This window comes from Carettochelys insculpta, chromosome 9 (genome assembly GCF_033958435.1).
Source record: "Carettochelys insculpta isolate YL-2023 chromosome 9, ASM3395843v1, whole genome shotgun sequence".
Lineage (NCBI taxonomy): Eukaryota > Metazoa > Chordata > Testudines > Carettochelyidae > Carettochelys > Carettochelys insculpta.
This window is the reverse complement of record NC_134145.1, coordinates 48312741-48333687: the sequence shown is the minus strand read 5'-3', so window position 1 is coordinate 48333687 and position 20947 is coordinate 48312741. Positions and strand designations below refer to the sequence as shown.

The 20947-nt window shown below is 45.1% G+C and overlaps 1 protein-coding gene across 2 annotated transcripts in view; it reads right to left on the bottom strand.

Moving 5' to 3' along the window:
* The window catches only part of KCNT2 (potassium sodium-activated channel subfamily T member 2), a 353293-nt gene that overhangs the window by 226554 nt on the left and 105792 nt on the right, over positions 1-20947 (bottom strand). For both annotated transcript variants that reach the window (XM_075002442.1, XM_075002444.1), the window contains 4 exons: positions 19018-19077; positions 13311-13385; positions 12780-12863; positions 12062-12156 (listed from right to left, as the gene is read on the bottom strand). In XM_075002442.1, the coding sequence (XP_074858543.1) occupies positions 12062-12156; positions 12780-12863; positions 13311-13385; positions 19018-19077 (314 nt within the window). The remainder of the gene's footprint in view (positions 1-12061; positions 12157-12779; positions 12864-13310; positions 13386-19017; positions 19078-20947) is intronic.

Genomic DNA, 20947 nt, shown 5'->3' with positions numbered 1-20947 from the left:
GAATCCACAGGAGGAGCCAAACCAGGAGGGGGAACAGGCTGCTGCTGCTGCTGCTGCTACCACTGCCACTACCTGGAGTGTCTGGGGAAGTGGCCCAGGGAAGGGCTGTGGTGCTCATAACAAGGGGAGCCCTCCCCCACCACCAGCAGTCACACACGGTCCCTGGGCTGGAACCCAGAATGAGTGGGTGGGGCCCAGCTTCCTCCCAGACCACGATCCTCCCCATTCCCCCTCCTCATGAAGGGCAGTGGTGTCTGGGCCAGGGGACTTACTTAGACTTAGGTCCACCTGTGCATCTGGGCACATTGGGCAACAAGTGCTCGCCAGTGATTTCAGTCGGCTGCAAATAATTCCGCCTCCTCCCATGATATACCAATGTTTAATAAATCTTCCTTAAATGTGGTGCACCAGGTCTTGAGTGGCCTGCCTCTCTTCCTTCTCCCCTCTGCCGGTATCCATCTCATTGCAGTCTTTGGGTGCAGTTGATCTGGCAGACGCAGAATGTGTCCAGCAAACCGCACTCTGCGCTCTGTCGTGATATCCTGCAGTGCCCATGACCCACATCTTTGTCGTATCTCCTCATTGGTAACGCGATCATGGTAGGTGACACCCAGGATCTTTCGTAAGCAACACTGGTGGAATACATTGAGCTTGCGTGCTACTCTTGATGTTATTTTCCACGTTCCACTAACATAAATGGCGACTGGCATGACGATGGTGCTATACAGTTGAACTTTTGTTGCAGTGTTGATTGTTAGTGCAGACCAAATTGGGCGCAGTCTTTGGAACACTGCTGATGCCTTACCCATTGTGCAGTTAACATCTGCCTCGACACCTCCGTCGTTAGACAGAGTGCTGCCAAGATAGGTGAACCGCTGGGCCAGGGGAGAGTGGACTGAATAGAGGCCTGGAGCCCAGGAGCCTGGCCAGCCTTGCCACAGCTCATAGTTCTTTTTATAAGTACTATGGAATCATACTGGAAATGAATGAAAAGCCCTTAACTGATTCAGTACTGGAGAGAGGAGTGGGTAGCTCTGACTGTTCAGACAGCTTGTTGAGTAAGTCACTGGTGAATATTTTTATGAGTGCTACCCTTCAGTGGATAAATGATATACAATAAACTTTGTATATAACTTATGTCTATCACAGAATATTCTCCCTGATAAGGATGCTATTTTATCCGAAATATGTTTTGTTTCACATATGGTGTTCTTAGGAGGACAACTGCTGTACCTAAAGAAATGTAATGGAGAATTTGTAAAACCTTTGATGTCACAAGAAAGTGTCTTGAGTAAGGAGAAATCCTTACATGTTCTGCCACATACAGCACAAACCACTGGTTAAACCCATCTGAAGTTATCAAGTGTGTATCTGTCAGCCACATTCACTCCAAATGTTCAAGCACAGACTATAGCAAGAGTTCTGTGGCATGTGTAGTTCAGAGTACTACTGAAATTCTAATCAGGATGATTATTTGTTTCACATCTGCATGTGCAAGATAACAAGTCATTTAAATAAAAATGTCCCTGAGCAAGAAATGTGTGTTGCAGAGAGTAGTCTGAAATGAAGCTCCTTACAAATGCTATTGTGAGGTTCTATCTCTGGTCCCACTAACTCTTGGACTACATCTACACTGAAGGGCTTGTTCGACACAAAAAAAGCTGTTTTGTCATCAAAACCTGTGGAGCCCACATACTAAAAATGTGTTCTGCCAACATAATGTCAACAGAACTTGGCACTTTTGTCAAAAGCCTTCTGCCTCTCCTCCATGAGGCAGAATGCATTTCTCAATAGGATCTATAGACAAAAAATCCATGTTGATGCTCCAGAAAGCCCTCTGTCAACAGATAGGACTTCCAGGTCACCAGACAGTCCTGTTTATTGTGCTTCTGGTCAGCAATTCTGTCAAGAAAGGGCGGGGTAGTACGGCTACTCTGTTGACAGAGTAGATCACTTTTTCGATCCATGTTCATGCGTGGATGCACTATGTCAACATAGGTTTTATCGTAAGATCAATTGAAGGATTGCTGTAGTGTAGACATAGCCTTAGATCAGATATAACCAAAAGATGATTCAGTTGCATGTGAGAGAGCAGAATGTCCTCCATGTCACGGGTGCCTGTTCCGCCCTCCATAACCTGGTAGAGCAGAAGGAGGAGGACTTCCTCCAGGGGTGGGAGCTGGAGAGGAGCCAAGCACCTCACCCAGCCACCAAACACATGCCAAAGGGGCACACATCCGGGAGGCTCTGTGGGAGTACCTCACCCACAGTCCTCAATAATCCTCCACAGGCCATCGCCAGGGGTTGCCCTGGGTCCGCAGCCCTTGCCCCTCCCCACCACACCTACCACTCCCTTCCCTCCATCCCCATGACTCTCACCTCACATGGAGGGATGCGACTGGGGACTTTTAAGAACCCCCTTTACTGGGATAATAAAAAATATACATAACAAAATATAACCATTTATAATTCCAAAATATAATTATGTGTAAAAATAAACCTTTGAATGAACTACCCACAAATATCCTGTGTGTCTGACTACTTTTGGAGCAGCAGGGGGAATCTGAACTGGGGGGGGGCATCTAAACTGGGAGAGGGACATTACTTGAGGGAGGGGGTAGGTGGCTGCAAGCCACACCGGCTGTGGGATCCCAACCTGACCTCGGTCTGGGATCTCCCTTGGGGCTGGGATGGGACCAGGATCATGGGGAGTATGGATAGTGGGGGGCCTCTGCAGGGTTGAGCTTGGCAGGTGGGCTGGGGGGGCAGGGTCATGGGCCATGTCCACTGCCCTCTGCAGTGTTTGCAGGATCAGCTGGGATGTGGGCTCAGGGGGAAAAGGGGCAGGGGGCCAGCAGTGGGAACACTGGCAACGGAGAGGACGGGAGGCAGCAGAGGCTGCGGTCATGATGTCCCAGGCCAGCCAGGCCTCCATGAGGTCAAGGGCACAGTTGATCCTGGCTAGCCACTGGTCTGAGGCCCACACCCACTCCCAGTGCCAGTCCTCTTCCCTCCGCAGTCACTCTCGAGTGAACTCGGTCTGCTCATGGAGGGCAGCCACCACTGCCCATTGGCCATCCTCATCTGTGCAGCAACAGACCCTTGGGCTGCAAGAACACCTCAGTGGTGGTGGGGTGCCCTCCCTCTATGGCGCTGGTCCCACTTCCTCCAGCTCCAACTCCTCCTTGGGGCTGCCTGGCAGGCCGTGGAGACGGCCTGGCCCTCAAATGGTGCAGCTGTAGGGAGGAAGTGGAGGACAGAGAGTCCTTCCTGCAGCACACCTCCCAAGGCCCTGCCCCCCACCCACCAGGCTGTGGGATGGGACCATCCGGGGTGTGTGCATCCATGCCCCCTGAATGGCAGGCCCAGCCGCATGAGGACACTGTGGTCTCATGGGGACCAGCCTGAGGGCAGTCCCGTCAGTCCGGTCTGATGGGCTAGCCACAGACATCCCTGCCTGAGTGGCGGGTGAGCCGGATGAAGCCAAGGCCTCCCTGCCCCCCCCCCATGAATATGGCTCATAGTGCTCTCCAGGGGAGTGGGTCCTGCTTGCAGCCTCCCCCATGGGTACTCAAGGGTTGTGTGGCTTGTCATGGGACTGAGAGTGGGCCAACAGCCATGCCTGGGGGCTGCCCACAAAGTCCAGGTGGGGCACGTGCCAGGCCTGGGGTGTGCGTTCCTGCCTGGACCATCTTGTCGAGGCCCATAGCATGCTCCCCCTCCACCCTGGGTGTATGCAAGGGTCTCACCTGATGGTACCACAAACAGGTCCAGCCATGCCCGTGCAGACGCCGTGTCACTGGAGGGACCAGAGGACAAGGCAATGATGAGAATGCCCTGGCTGCTTTCAGGATCAGTGGGCTGACTCAGGCGGGGATCCTGGCTCCCAGGTCAGTGTCTCTGTGGAGGGACCTTCTCCCTGGTGTCCCATGTTTCCTGGCTGGGTGCAGCATCGTCTCCCCCCAGCATGAGGTCCAGCTTCTTGAAACAGAGGCAGGAGGGCACCCCTATGCTCAACCACAACTGACCATCTCTGGCCCACATGTAGCCTTGGCACAGCTCCTTTACTTTTGCGCACACCAGCTCGAGGGCGTGTGCAGGGTGGCTGTGTTATGCTAGGGCTCCAGCCATGTGACCATAGCTGGAGGCATTGCACCGCTTAGCATTGGGGTCCAGCATCAAGGGCTCATCTGCCCAGAGGGCCAGCAAGTGCCAGACCTCCATGCCAAACCAGGATGGGGCCCACTTCCTGGTTCCCTTAAAGGAATCCTGGGGGCCCTCCCCAGACTCCTGTGAGGGGTCACGCCAGTCTCGGGCAGCCTCTGCCACAGCTGTGAAGTCCAGGGAGTGACTGCTGGTCTGTGGCACTGAGCACATGCACCCAGCCTGCAGCCATGTCCCTAGCTTCCTGCACGGGGCTTCCTGAAGTCCTGTTGCTTTTAAGGCAGCTGGAGGCACTCACCATAGAGTTCCACTTGCAGTGGAGAGGGCATCTCTCAGCTCCAGCTGGCCAGTGTGATGGAGGACCCCGTCTGTCAACAGAAGCATCTAAATGGGCACTTGGTTGACAGAATACTCTTGGCAGAGGCACCATACCTGGTCAGGGAGAGGTATAACACTGGCGACTGATCAGCTGGGTTTTGTCGGCAAACTCCCAATGGAGCACTCCGGCCATGTGGACACTCCACGGCATTTGTCAACAAAAGCCCAGTTTTGTTGGGAGAAGCCACCCGTGTAGATGTGGACGCAATGTCTAGTAAGTCATTGGATTGTGTTGGACACAACTTCTTGTGTCATTATGTGGAGAAAAATAGGAGATCGTAATTTTTTACTTGATTCTGACTAAGAGAGAGGAATTGGTTGTGAATGTGAAGGCAGATTGTTCTCAGGAAAGGAAGGAACGAGCAGCAGCAGCAGACAGACAATGCACACAAAAAAAAAAAGTGCAGAGTTCCTCAAACTCAGAAGTGCTTATGTCATTTCCTATCATAGAATCCTAGGACTGGAAGGGACCTCAGGAAGCCATTGAGTCCAACCCCCTGCCTAAAGCACGACTTTGTCAAGCAGGGACTTAAAAACCTCTAGGGACGTAGATTCCACCACCTCTCTAGGTAATGCATTCCAGTGCTTCACCATCCTCCTGATGAAATAACCTATGGAGGAGGAAGTCTGACACACTTCACCCCACAACCCAGCTGACTTGTCAGTTTTCATTTTTTAACTCCTATCTCTGTTATATAGCCGTCATGACAGTTCATTTTCAGCACTATGTCCAGATCTGAAGTGGGTGTGCCCCACAAAAGCTCATCATCTAATAAATTATTTTGTTGGTCTTTAAAGCGCTACATGACCTTTTTTTTTTGTTCAGTAACATAAGAAATGTCCTGGTTAACACAAGACAGATTTTAGCCAAATGATGCCAACATACAGTACTACACAGTGAAAAGTCATTTATTTAGCAATTGTTATTGGGTGCTTTTCATTCCTATTTAGCTTATTTTTCTGTTTAGTGAGATCAGTGCTAGGTCAGCATATAATGATCTATAATGAGCCTGCAGCTGCAACTGTTGAAACCAGACACAATTACTGTAGGTCAACTTACCATTGTCTCCATGCTTTATTGTCAGTTAGCAAGATGCCTGGACCCAAACACAATATCCCCTTTTAAATGGAGTTCACATGTCTGCCAACCAAGGACACTACAAACTCTCAGGAAATTGCTTTATTTCCAGAACAAGCTGGTTTCACAGGGAAGCAGATGCATACTTTGTCTTTTGTCCAGCACTTCAGTAAACATCGGATTAAAATAACAACAAAAAATAAAGCAGAATTTGCTCAAAAGTCTTTTGTACTGTACTTCAAACTGTGGCTGAAGATGCAAAATGGGCTATCTGGAGGGACATCTAGACTAGGAGATTATGGCATATTAGTTAAGGTTGACTGGTTAGCAAACAATCTTATGAAGTCAAGCGTGCATGTCCACACTGGCACATGAAGTTCAATGAGTGCATCCTCATTAGAGTGGGCAGTTCAAATTTTGTCAGCAATGCCCTGTGGGTACTTATCTCACAGTTCCCACTGCCCTCTTCCACTGTGGGTTAAACTCCCAGGCTGCTGCTACACTACCTTTGTCCCGTCAGATGGGACATGGCAATGAGGTAATTCAAAGCAAGCTGATGAGGTGCTGACATGCATATTCAGCATCTCCTTAGCATTACGGCAGCCGTGCAAACAAACTTTAAATTTCAGATTGACAGTGAAGATGGGGGCAGCTTTGAAATAAATGCCCCACTTCGACATTCTCTTACCCCAATCTAGTCCTGTGGGAGTAATAGAATGTCAAAGCAGGGTGCTTATTTCAAAGCTGCCCCCATCTTCACTGTCAATCTGAAAACTGAAGTTTGTTCACATGGCTGCCATTATGCTAGTGAGGTGCTGAATATACATATCAGTGCCTAACTAGCTTGCTTCTAGTTGCCTCATTACCATGGCCCCCCTGACGGGACCATGGTAGTGTCACAGCAGCCCCAGTGTCTGACACGACAAAAATGGGCCACGTGTGGTTGCAGGAGTGTGTCAACCAGTTCCCATAATTCACTTATCTCTTCCCTCGCTCCTTAGAAAGCAATGGCAAAAAAAAAAAAAAAAAGAAATACATTGATAAGGAATGGCCGCTGACTGAACATGGACAGAAGACTGGTTGGTATGTTGCACTGCTCTGTGGTACAATGGCACCAAATTACTTACTGCTTGCTTGGCGTGGAAAGGTTTCCAATCATGGAGGCTGGAAGACATGAGCCTCCCCAGAAACCTCATGAAGGCCGTGTCTACATGTGCCCCAAACTTCGAAATGGCCATGCAAATGGCCATTTCGAAGTTTACTAATGAAGAGCTGAAATGCATATTCAGTGCTTCATTAGCATGCGGGCGGCAGCCGCGCTTCGAAATTGACGCTCCTTGCCGCCGCCGCGCGGCACGTCCAGATGGGGCTCCTTTTCAAAAGGACGCCGCCTACTTCGAAGTCCCCCCATGGGAATAAGGGGACTTCGAAGTAGGCGGCGTCCTTTCGAAAAGGAGCCCCGTCTGGACGCGCCACGCGGCAGCAAGGAGCGTCAATTTCGAAGCGCGGCTGCCGCCCGCATGCTAATGAAGCACTGAATATGCATTTCAGCGCTTCATTAGTAAACTTCGAAATGGCCATTTGCATGGCCATTTCGAAATTTGGGGCACGTGTAGACATAGCCGAAAAGCATTAAGCAGTACCTGTCTGAGAGCTTTACGGAGATGTGCAGGCAGGATCCCCACTCTGTTCCCAGACACAGTCACAATTTGTTCAGTGTGTATGGGGTGTGGGACGGAAGGTGGCTGCGTTGGAACCGTGCCTCCACAGATCACACTCAACTGCTTTAAATCATAGGGATGGAAGTGACCTCAGCAGGTCATCAAATACAGCCTCTGCCCAAAGCAGAATTAATCCTAACTAAATCCCAGCCAGGATGTTGTCAAGCCAGGACATAAAACCATCGAGGAATGGAAATTCTACCACCTATCTAGATAACCCATTCCAGTGCTTCACCACTCTCCTAGTGAAATAGCTTCTCTTAATATCCAACCTAAACCTCCTAGACTTCACCCACGTGTAACGTGATTAAAATGAAAACTCACCAGAGGTGCCCTCCCCGCCACCAGGGTCCAGCTGTGAAACATCCTGGGAGGAGGGGATGAGATCCAAAGTTAAAAAGAGTTCCGGGCTGTCAATTAGACCAGCTGTACCTACCTGCTGACCATTGTCATCCTCCTCCTCTTCCTCCTCCACCACGTCTTTCTTGCTGTTGCAAGAGGCTGCCTGCTATCTCTTGGGAAGCATCCATGGACAATTTGGGTGCAGTGGCTGGGTTCCTCACTACAATCCCATCCAGCTGCTTATAGAAGCAGCATGTTTGTGGTGATGACAAAGAACATATTTTTGCTTCCTGTGTCTTTTGATACACTTGCCTGAGCTACTTTACATAGAAAAGCTGGACATACACAGATCCATGGGTCCAGATCCAATGCACCTGATGGTGCTGAAAGAACTGGCTTATGTGATTGCAGAGCCATTGGCCATTATCTTTGAAAACTCCTGCTCATCCAGGGAGGTCCTGGCTGATTGGAAAAAAGGAAATGTAGTGTCCATCTTTAAAAAAAAAGTGAAAAAGGAAAATCTGGGGAACTACAGCTCTGTCAGCCTCACCTCAGTCCCTGGAAAAATCACAGAGAGGATCCACAAGGAATCCATTTTGAAACACTTGAAAGAGAGAAAAGAGATCAGGAGTAACTCAGCATGGATTTACCAAAGGCATATCCTCCCTGAGCAATCTGATTGCATTCTATGATGAAGTAACAGGCTCTGTGGATATGGATGTGATATAACTGGGCTTTAGCAAAGCTTTTGACACAGCCTCTCATGTTATTCTTGCCAGCAAGTTAAAGAAGCATGGATTGGATAAATGGACTGTAAGGTGGACAGACAGCTGGTTAGATCTTTGGGCTCAATGGGTTGTGATCAATGGTTGGACATCTGATTGGCAATTGGTATCAAGCAGAGTCTCTGAAGGATTGGTCCTAGGGATGGTTTTGTTCAACATCCTTGTCTTCATTAATGACCTGGACAAGTGGACGGATTGTACCCTCTGGAAGTTCCTGGCTTGTCTACACTACCACCTTCCTTCAAAGGAAGGATGGTAATTAGGGTGTTGGGACTTTACTAATGAAGTGCTGCCGTGCATAGGCAGCACTTCATAAAGCAAATTCTCCCCGCCCCCACACCCCCCTGCAGCAGCTTCAAAGTTTTAAACTTTGAAGTACCGGCATGCGTCTAGCCACGGCTCACCTGCTGGTACTTCGGAGTTGCCCTGGTACTTCAAAGTACCAGCAGGTGAGCTTCGGCTAGATGCATGATGGTACTTCAAATTTTAAAACTTAGAAGCTGCTGGGGGGGGTTAGAATTTGCTTAATGAAGTGCTGCCTATGCATGGCAGCACTTCATTAGTAAATTCCCAACACCCTAATTACCATCCTTCCTTTGAAGGAAGGTGGCAGTGTAGACAAGCCCTAAGTGAGGGGGACAGGTAGATATGTTGGAGGGTAGGGACTGGGTCCAGAGTGACTTAGACAAATGTGAGAATTGGGCTAAGAGGGGAGGTTGAGGGACTTACGAATGGGTTACCAAGAGAGGTGCTGGAATTTCCGTCCCTAGATGTTTTTACATCCCGGCTTGACAAATTCCTGACTGAGATGATTTAGTTGGGATTGGTCCTGCTTGAACATGGGGTTGGATTTGATGACCTCCTAAGGTCTCTTCCAGTCCTATGATTTTATGATTTATGTAGCATGGCTGGATGTCCCTGGTGTATCCTTACTCCTCCATTCCCTGTGAAACTGTGGCATAGATCTCTGTGTTTCTTTTGCTGCTTCATAGTTCTGCCAGCACAGCTTCATCCCCGATATAGTAATAAGGCCCTAGATCTCCCTGCATGTGCCCTGGTGGAAGTCATCTGTGACCCTGGGCATTCTGAACAGATGTGCTGGTAGGCTGTTCTGCTGAGGTGTACTGCCTACTCTGTTCATCACACTGGCTAAATAGAAAATTAAATTCAAATTTTCTGGGCTATTTTCTGCATGCCTGTAGAGCAGCAGAGCTGAAAGTGGCAGCAACATTAGGGTCACACTGGCACACTGTAGGATATCTTCCGAAGGCCAAGAATGTCAAATTTCACAATAATGAAGCATGCGCTACTGTGCAGCTGACCCTGGAAGATCAAATTTGCATTACTCCTCATGAAAAGAAGGAGTATCAAAATCAACCTTAGGCGCACTTAATGTAGGTAGAACAGATCTTGTAGTGTAGACTGATAGCTCATGTACATTGATTTTCTAAGCAAAGTTCGACCTAATCTGTGAACGCCGTAGGTCAGAAGGTTCCATCTTTACTCAGCCAAAGAATCCCATTGGAGTTAAATGAGAAATTTTCACTTGAATTGGAATTCTGGCTGGAGAAGGACAGCAGGATCTGGCCTCATGCAATTAGGAAGCTTTAAGTGAAGGGAGTAAAAATATAAATATCGTTTGAACCACTACAGAGCTCAAGTATTTCTGTTTAAAGAACAGACATTAAGGGCAGAACTAAAGAGGCCATATGTTACTTTATCCTGACCTAAGGGTGAAATTCATATAGGAGTGGCTAGCAGAAGAATTAGGTTGGAGAAATAAAGCCAAAGAAAATCAAATCAGTGTCTCCAGAATGACAGACAGAGCTTTATCAACGCACTGACACCAGAAGCACTCTGGTTAGCAAAGTGAATAATGATAGGACTATAGTTGCTCTCCATTCAGTTCCCCTTCTCTACCACTTACTAACAACCAGGGAGCTCTACTATTGGACAGGAGTCAGTAACCTAGGCTGCTGCCATACTACCATGATCCCATTGGTGGGACCATGGTAATGAAGCAATTTGAAGCAGGATAATGAGGTGCTGATATGCATATTCAGCACTTCATAGCATAATGGTAGCCACATGAACAAACTTCAATTTTCAGACTGACAGTGAAGATGGGGGCAGCTTAGAAATAAGCACCCCACTTTGACATTCCTTTCCTCTGATCTAGTTCTGTCAGAGTAAGGGAATGTTGAAGTGGGGAGCTTATTTCAAAGCTGCTCCCATCTTCACTGTCAATCTGAAAACTGAAGTTTGTTCCAGCGGCTGCCATTATGCTAATGAGGTGCTGAATATGCATAACACCTCATTTTGAGGCTTTGAATTGCCTCATTGCCATGGCCCCTCTGAAGAGATTGCGGTAGTGTAGCAGCAGTCCTAGGCTATTGGTCAGCAGTGCTTCTCAAATGCAGCTGCTGTCCCAATCATGAGCTAAAATGTTATCAGTTTCTCTATGCTCCCTTTGAAGGGAATATTGAGTCATTGGGGCAGCTAAACTACCAAGTGTGAACCCTTCCCTGACTGGTCTCTCCAGTCTACCAAAGACTGGATTGGAGAGTGTCTTAACACAGCACAGGGACACAGAAGCCCTACTAGGTGCCACTCTAGCTGCAGATTGTTTCCTTTAATAGCCTCATTGTAGGGCCCACGTTGTCTGGAAAGGTGGGTGGGAGGGAAATGTATTTAAATCATGTTCCCTCTGAGATCAGATATCTCTGGGGCCTCTCCAGACCTGCTAACAAAAATCCCAGACCCCCAGGCAGCACTATCCAGACCCTCAGATGGAGCCACAAGCCACCCCAGGGAAACCCGAAGCACCACTCAATGAGGACCCTACTGGTCAGTCACAACCCCACCCCCATCTGCGTAGGTGTCTCCTCTGCCATCCCCAGCCCAGCTCTGCCCCTCAGTGGAACTGTGCCCAGCTCAGCCCCTTCCCTCTCTTACCCCCATCCCACTTTTGCCCCCCACAGTGCTCCTGTGCCCCTCCCCACTCAGCTCCTTTCTCCCAGCCATCCCTGCCTACCTCTGCCCCCTCCCTTGGCTCTTTTCCCTTCCCAGCATAGTCCCTTTACCCCCTTGGCCCTCACTCCCCAGAATCCTGTGCCGGGCTCTATCCCCAGAGCTCAGACCCTCCTTCTCTTCCTGTCCTGTGCCCCTCCGTTCCCAACTCAGTTCTCCTCTCCCTGCTCACTCACACAGGTTCAACTTCTCAGACCCCCTCCTGCCCTGCAGCTGTGTGGATCCCAGCACTGGGGCTCCCCACAGTCTTATCACACTGATAGGCTCTTAAATCCACCAGACCCCTATATAACTGCCTTCCTTGCTCCCCTGTGTTGGCAGGCCTGGTCCTACTCTTTCTACTGATGTTTTTGCACAAAGTATGATTTTCATAAGAATTAGAATAATTTTAGCCACTTTTCACCCAACTCCACTGCACCAACAGTGCCTCAGGGCTTCCAGTTAATTAAAAGCTCGAAAGGGAACATTATCTCTTAACAAACACTATTTGTACTATATCCATTTTAATATGATGTGCTTAAAAGAGAAAATGTAATATGTAGTAATAAGCATCCGCCACTTACCAGGTGAAGATAAGACACAGCAATGTGGATATTAAAATAAGAACTTGGTTAAACATTGCACTCTGTGTACGCTGAATGGCTCTATGGAGATCATTCTATATTAATAGAAAAAGAAGATTGGCTATGTTTTTTTAAATGCATCTGCTGACCCTATACAGTAGGTCTGTAATGTAAATAAGACACGATGGCCCAAATGCACTTAAAATTTGCCAAGAACAATGGGTGGTGCAAAGGATTGTTTGTGGTTCCCTCACCTCTGTGTCTGAGTCTTTGATTACCCTGGAATCTGTCCTATATTTAACCAGCTGGCCCAAAGGGTTCTGTATGCCAGGCAGGTGCAACTAGAGCATAGCAGCTCTTTAAGTGCCTGGTGCAGAGACTACATGTGAATGACAGAAGAATTAGCCATGCTGGGAACTTCTCTGCTTGGAAGTCAGTGATGAACCAGATTTCACCAACTGAAGATACTCTGCCCAATACTCTGAAATTTTACAAATTTGATATGCAGTTGTGATACAGCAAACTATGCAAGCATTTTCATGATTGATTTGTAAAAGTGAATAATTCCATTATAAATTTTTTCAGTGCAGTTCCCTGACCAGAAAGCAACAGAGCTGCTGAAAACAGACTCAAAATGGATATATATAGATATAGATATATATATTTTAAACAATGTTATCCTGATTATCCTTGCCTCAGTATTTTTGGTTATACTTACAATCATGTTCTCCAAAGCATGTTTGGCAAGCCAGCAATTTAAAAATACTGGAATAAATAGGTTCCTTAGTGAAGGCCAGAAAATCTGAGGAGGGGAAATAAATATAAATACATCTCAGCAGCTTTTCTGTCTTAGAAACTATATCCAAAACAGTACTTAATGATATAGTCTGTGTGCACCTCAGATAAAAGCAAAATTACAATTCTATTACACCATTTTGTATAATATCTATGATACCCAAAAGTATGTGTCTGAGATAGGTAGTTTACTCTGCAGATAACCTGCACGGTAAGATGTTTTCTCTGCTTTTACATCTAACAGGCTTAGCTTGCGCATTGTATTGCTAGCTGCGTAACTTTTTTTTTTCAGTCTTTCAAGAATAAAAACACAGTTTGCTAAATTGTCCCCTCCAATAGGACCTACTCATTTCTTATACAGGTCAGTAGCGACTTCTAATCTCTTCAGTGTATGTTGGAGCAGACCCACACTCCCACAAAGATATGGCCACACACGCTTAAGTAAGATACTTACTGTAATGATAAAGGGAACAGCGTTGATTATTTCCAGGAGGAAGGGTATTCTCACAACTTGCTCCCAGATGTTCCCCTTTTTAAAACAATAACAAAAACACACCAAACTTCAGAAGCAGATGTATACTGAGATCCACTGTAGAAATCATTCATCCCAAGCAATGTACAAATATGCAACAATCTGCTGAAACAAAGTGCCAAATCATGTGGTCCCCACAGTCGTAGGGCTCCCATTGATGTAACTGGGAGTCTTGCCTGAGAAAGGACAGCAGACATGGCAGGAATATTCCTTTTGGTTGGGAGGAGACAGGCAATAGCTTTGGTAAATGGGAATATACAACACCTGTTCATGAGAAGTTAAATTAGGAGATAGCAACATAGGAAAGCTACAAGAGACTTTCCCCACAGAGCTATCCTCAGAACACCATGTTGGAAGTCCACTATCCCTGTGGAAGAGCCAGTAATATCTGGCCCAATGATACTTTCATGTTGAAACTGCGGAACTGTGGATTAAACATGGAACAGAGGAACAAGAAACTATGAGACTAACTCTGTACCCTGGTGTTTAGAGGCCTCAACTGGGAGGCAGGTGACCCAGGCTCCAGAAATCCTACTCCCAATGACTTTTTTTTTAAATTTATCCACAGGGAAACAGCTTCACAGAAGGCAGCTCCATGTCTGAATACCCCATACCTCAGTGACTAAGGCAATCACCAGAGAGCTGGCAGACCCCCATTGTAACCTCTTCTCCCTCTCAGGCAAAGAGACAGATAGGTCTAGGGAATTCCCACATTCCAGAGGTAAACACTGACTGCTGGGCTACAGGTTAAGTAGGCGATCCTCACACTCACCCTTTCTTTTGTGTATAGGATCACAAACAGATGGCCAATTCAGGAGGCAAAGTCTGAGCCGGCATACCAGATTGGACCTTGCAGTTGAGTTAGACAGAGGAATACCTATCTTCCCCTGGTCTGTGAGTGGCTCTAGGGCTTGGGTGTCGGCATCCCTAACATGGGCTGCACTACATACATTCTGAGGCAGAAGCAAAGGTGCCTTAGGGAACTTTTATGCCAAAAATTTAGGTGCAGGGTGTTCTTAAGCACCTATCCAGTTTGGGAGCTGGGGAATAGCATTCTGTGAATCCCAGTGGGTCCTAGTTGTGGGATTTAGGACAACCAAAACTTCTTGTGACCCCAGATCCTAGTGACTCCTTGAAAAGGTAAAATCCATGAAGCTCATATTAATTAGTTAGTGTAATACTGAAGCATGTATGCTGAGGAATAGCTTATGTCAATATTGTAAGCATTCCCATGCAGTAGTATACATTAAAATGTAGACATAAATGATCTGACATTTACATCAACAAATTAATTAATCCTCATTATTATATCATCTGACTCAGTTACTGAATGCTGAATGAAAGCTTTATTCTGCTAAAGGGAAATCCCCTATTCCTCCCCCCCAACCTTCATCTCCTCAAGAAACTGTTGCTATAGTGCCAGAAGAATTTTATTTTGATAGAAGAATGAGACTACAGTTGGATAGTTTAAATGTTCTGTGTGGTAACTGTAAATAGAAGTGATAGGAGGAAGATGATTAAAGGCTGTACTTGCATGAAACCGTAGGCACAATAATAACTAAATTAAATTTGAATTTCAAATTTTTAATTCATTATAATCTCACCCACCATATGTTCCTACTCAGAACATATCTTTTCTTATTTTACTGTTGAGGGGATATTTCTTTATGCTTCCTAACAAAGGATGATCCTCTGGAAGAGATTCCATTGTACTGATAGTATACATCACAAGAGAGGGAAAAGGGTACATGTGTAGCAAACACAAAGGACATTCTTTATTCAGGATTCTGGACAGGCAGATCCTGCTACTGTCTTGTTCTCAATCTTGCAGGCTGTTGGAACAAAGCTCGTGTCCTACCATGTAGAGTTTGTCTGGGGTCTGGTAGACAATATTATTGTGGGCTGCTATTTGTATTATTGTGTGAGACTCAGCTTAAAGTTAACATATCAAGCAGGATGGTAAGCTTCCAGGGAGGTGTTTGATATAAAAACAATTCAGGAAGTGTACAACTTCTCATTATAAGATTCTATGGGACTGACTTTCCATTGACCTCCACCATGTGGAATTTGGTGCCAGAGGAATGTTGTAAGAGCCAAAATTATTACTGACTCGAAAATAATTGGATGAGTTATAGAGGACAGACCATTACTAATTATTAGCCAAGATGGTCAAGGATGCAACCCCAGAGTCTGCATGCTCTAAGTGGGGCATAGACAAAAGGATAGACCAAATGATAACTGCCTCTGTCTATTCATTTCCCCTGAAGAATCTGGCATTGGCCATTGTTGGAAGAAAGGATACATGGCTAGATGGACTGCTGATCTGACCCAATATGTCCATTCTATGTAGAATAATTTACTATACATGTGAAGTGGACATAAATTGCAACCAAAACAGTTATACCCACTTTCCAGAGACATAAAGGACTCCTTTATAAGGGACTGATTCATCATTACCTTGCAACTTGTGTACTCCTTTAAACTGGTGCACAGAATATGTAGGGATAAAATGCTAAACAGAATACTGAGGCTTATAAAATTTTTTCACACATGTAAATTATGCAAGTTGAAAGCCCTTGGAAATCTGACTAGTAACTTTAGAAATATTACTTAAACAGCACTACTCTAACAAGTGGCATTGTTTCATAAACTGAATGTTGGCACCAGCTGGTTTTTAATGTATTATTTTTTTCACCTAAAGACTTATATTTGTAATAGATAACAATATAAACAACAGTAGCTGGTTTTAGCTGATATAACAACTTAGTAACCACTTTTAAACTTATGAAAAATGTTAGTCTTTGAAAAACATTTCTGCCAATAAGTATAACAACCATGCATTTCTAATGGTGACTAATTATAAAATACCATTGATTCATAGACTAACCATGCAAAATGCTCTTGTTTCATACAATCAGTAATTTAAACTTTCAAATTTGTTTTGTGAAATTTATATCACTGTTATGTTTTAAGTTATGAATTTATGTTAACAACTGAAAATGCAAACTTCATACAATTCACTACAGTAGCACACAATATAAGTTAAAGTGCAAATTCCGTGAGGAAATTCTAACAAACATGGGAAAAATATAATCACAGCGGATCTCAAAGAATTTTACAAAGATCCCTCCCCAGTTTAATGTGAGAATATGAAGTACAAGATAGATATGGAACCATATTCTCAAAATTGCCTTCCATTTGTGTATGCCTCAGTTTCTGAGAGCCCAATTTCAGACGACTGAACCTTGATCCAAAAACTTCCAGAGATTGTTCATCAGCAACTTTTACTGATGTCAAAGAGAGTTGTGGGTTCTCCATCTATTGAAAACTAAACCCACAGAGATATGACTGTACCAACAAAAAAGAGGCCGTTAAGGCAGAAGGTCTGATAGAGGATGGCAGTGGAAGAATTAAGTGAAATTCAAGATTTCTGATTTCCTGTTCCCTGATTTGAGTTTTACACCTAATACATTAGAGAAACAACAAAAGACTGTCTAAGACAATATGCCATCCTGTATAGCTTTTCTGGTTTTGCATTATACCCAGTAAGCCCAGACATAAATTTAGGCCTCTCTTGATTTAACATTTACTTCTTTCTTCAGCTGCCTCTTGCAATATGTTTCATCACAAATTTCCAAAGGTTTCAGTCATTGCTCTGTTCAGCATTACTATGCCACAGGAGAAAATTTCCAAATGTATTTAGACAATTAAACAAAGATGCTTAGTGAGATTTTCCAAAGTACCAAGTTCCCAGATCCACAAAGGTATTTAACCTTCTAACTTCACTGATATCAATGGAAGTTAGGAGCCAGATTAGGTGTGTGGATCTGAGCCCAGGTCCCCATTTACTGGTTTTCATCACAAATGATCTCTAAGCACTTTGGACATACATAAATCATAGATTAGTAGGAACGGAAGGCACCTAGAGAGGTTGTCATTCTAGTTCCCTGAACTCATGGTTTTAAGGACTAAGTAATATCTAGACCAAGACCAGGCACAATAGTCTGTGGGCGAGATCCAGTCCATGGGAGCCTCAGCCAGCTCCCTGACTGTCCTGCCCCCACCCACCCCTACCCCCTGGGGCACTCAGAAAGGTTAGCTGTGGGGTATGTGAAGAGACCCTGGCTATGGAACTTGCTGGGCTGCTGGCCAGAAGCTGCCCAGGTAACTGACTCCCAGCCACAGTCTTCCTCTCTCCCCAGCCCCAACCCAATGCCCCTCCTCCTGTGCCCTTAACCCACGTAACACAAATCCTCTGCACCCCGGCTCCTGCACCCCCTCATATTCCCCTCTTCCAAGTCAAACTTCCCTCTCAGACCTTGCACCTACCCTTCCACTCAGTCACAAACCAATTCCCTTCACCCGCTCCTGCACTCCTGCCACGTCAGAATTCACCCCCAGACCCTGCACTCCCTCCTGCATGCCTCATCCATGTCAGACCCCTATCCTGCTCTGATACCCCTTCTGAGATCCCACATCCTGTCCTGTACCCCAATCCCTTACCCCAAGTTCTTCTCTGCACCAAACCTCAATCCCAGGCCCCAAACCTCTTCCGTTAATATCAAGGAAGAGTGCCGCCCTTGACTATTTACCAAATTCTAGAAGTACCCCTCTATCAAAAATTATTGCCCACCCCGATCTATAATATCTCTGACAGTGTTCATCTACCTGGCTCTTGGACAATTTAACCTCCCTGGACAATTTATTCCACAGGTAAACCAACCTGACAATTAAGAGGGTTTTTCTAATGCCCAACCTAAACTGCCCTATCTTAAAAATAAGGCCATTGCTTCTTGCCTTATTTAGAGGCTAGACTGAACATTTTTAATCCCAGTGGTTCAGGGCAGGAAGTAGAGAAAGTAATCTTTCCAAAAAAAAGAATGTGAAAATTTAAATTAATTAACTAAAATTTAACACTTAACATGCCCATTCTTCTGATGTGTAATAAAGTAGAGGCAATCACAAAACCAGTGGTCCCTCAGACCACTCTGGGACCAGAGAGAACTGCTGAATCAGGACCATTTGCTAAAAGACTGGGAACTTGTTGGACGATGTAGAAAGCACATCTTCAGCAAAAATATGACTTAAATTTGATCCCAAATTATTGCCCTATATTGGTAAATTTACAATCTGGTTACTACAAATCTACAAAATGCTACTTGTCAGATCCCCAGCCGGCATAAACTGAACGAGTCCCAAATTTGGCAGAGACAAGCCAACTTACGCTAACTGAGCATTCTCATGCCTCTTCCTGCTTTCACATGTTTGGTGCAATGATACTTATGAGAGTTCAGTCCTCTATATTTTTTCTTAACTAAACATTGACCTGATTAAAACCCACTGAAGTCAATGGAAAGACTGTCAATGACTTCATGGGCTTTGATTCAAGCCCACTGTAAACTTCATAAACCATGAATAAATCATGCACTTCAGTACAATTATGAGTAACATTTTTCTTGACCAATTAGTCACAGGTAATTTAAGATAATCAGTTATATCTTTAATATCATCTGCAAACAGTAAATGGATCTCATCTCTGGTCAATTAGCATGTGTAAACTCCCCTTAACATTCAGAGAAAAGTATCAAATGAAGAATTGATTCCAAAGCATATAACCAAGAGGACTTACCTTGTAGCTCAGATAACCCAGCAGTATTGTTTCAAACAGACTTATCAAAGCCACTGAAACCTAACATAATAAAATATAAATATACAGTTTACTAGAGGGATAGTAATGTAATTAAGTAAAGCAAAAATGACCTGAAGAATTAAATTAAAACATTAAAGATGATCAAAACTAGCTGAATGATGGTGAAGAAATCCTGTCAAGCCATCTTTAACCACTAAAGTAGGGACAGGGGACTCCAGGTCCATGATACAGATCTGATCTGTGGCTTTCTTGGATCCAGCCCCCAAGGCTCAGGGTTCCCTTCTCCAGCATCCAGCACACGGCAGGATATGGGGTGTGACATCCTGAGCCTCAGGGGCTTGAGTCAGGCAACTTGAGGCCAGATCTGGCCCAGGGGTTCTGGTCTGCAGGGACAAGAAGTGGCTCTGGGAACCTCAGTGAGGCTTTTCCTCTGCCAAACTCTGACTGGCTGCAATTCTATCCAATTAGAGCCATGGGACAGAACAGTGCCTGTGAATTGTGTGGGGGACAGAAAAGCTTCTCAAGAAGTGCATCTCTCCACTGCCATTCTCCCAGCTGGGGGCTGGGGAGAATGGTGGTGGCATACAGAGGTAAGCACTCCCCCCATAGCCCAAATCCCCCATCCAATCCATTCCAACCCAGCCCCCCTGCCTCCACTGTACTCCTGCAGCCTCCCTCCCACCCAGACCTACACCTGCTCTGTGGCAGCTCTCTCCTGCACACTGAAACCTGAACCACCCATTTTTGGTCTAACCCATACCCCAGAAAAATTAATCTGGTCTGGGGGAAACGCTGAATCTTACCCCGCCCTTATGAACTTCCCTGCCCATGGGTAGTGAGGATGTTTCAGTGTGGGGTCACTGTTTTGTTTTTGTTTTGTTGTTTTGTTTTTTATGTTGGCTTCGTTTGTTTTTTTATTTTTCTTCTCACTTTTATGTGGAGCCCAACTGATTTTACTGTGGGTCAGTAGCCCTGACCTAAAAAAAGTTCCCCATTCCCACACTAAAGCTTAGGTCTAATATTAAAACCTCTTATGACAATATGTGCTGAATAAAGCCCTGTTAGTGACAAACAATCCATCAGTATTTACTCCACGCACTTGTTCTAAATCCTATTGTCCTCTAAGCCCTACTCTCAAAATCTCCATGAATATGGTTTCAGAAGGTCTGCTTGTATCTCCAGGGGTTTTAGAGAAGACCAAATAAAAGCACAAGTTTCTGCCCCCTACTGCACCTGGCAGGGTTCCAGGACTTGTTCTATTTTGAGATGACAGTGTATAAAAATGAATTTAAAATAAAACAAATGGTGGGAGGAAGTCATGACCTTCTTCAGCCATTAGAGTAATGTGTTATTTTTCTTTTTGTGTCTAGGTCATAATTATTTTTTTAAAAAAGTCTGGAAACACAGCAAAAAGCAGATTATAAATTTCATCATTTAAGTCAGTATATGCTGAGCTAATGAACATGTACACAAGAACAGTAAATATCTATTTGGTTACACACCGCATACTTCCACAATGTCTTTAAAAATCACAAAACCAACTTAAAATTGTGTATACCTTAAATAAAAAAATAATATTTATACATTTGTGTAACTTAGTCTGGAGTCTGGAATCAAATTAGTCTCTATTCCTAATTGTAAATTAGTGCTCATTGCCAATGAAAGATCAACATCCTGTACTACTTTCACTTCAAATTACATTACTTAGATTCAAAATAGATGGTGTGAATTAGAAAATATTTTAAAAATTACCAAAACATTTCATTCTTCCAGTAAGTAGCCTTGCTTTAGATACAGTGAAGCTTATATCTTGCATACAACTGGATTTTATTTTACACACACACACACACACACACACACACACACACACACACACACACACACAGAGAGAGGAGGATAGATTTTATAT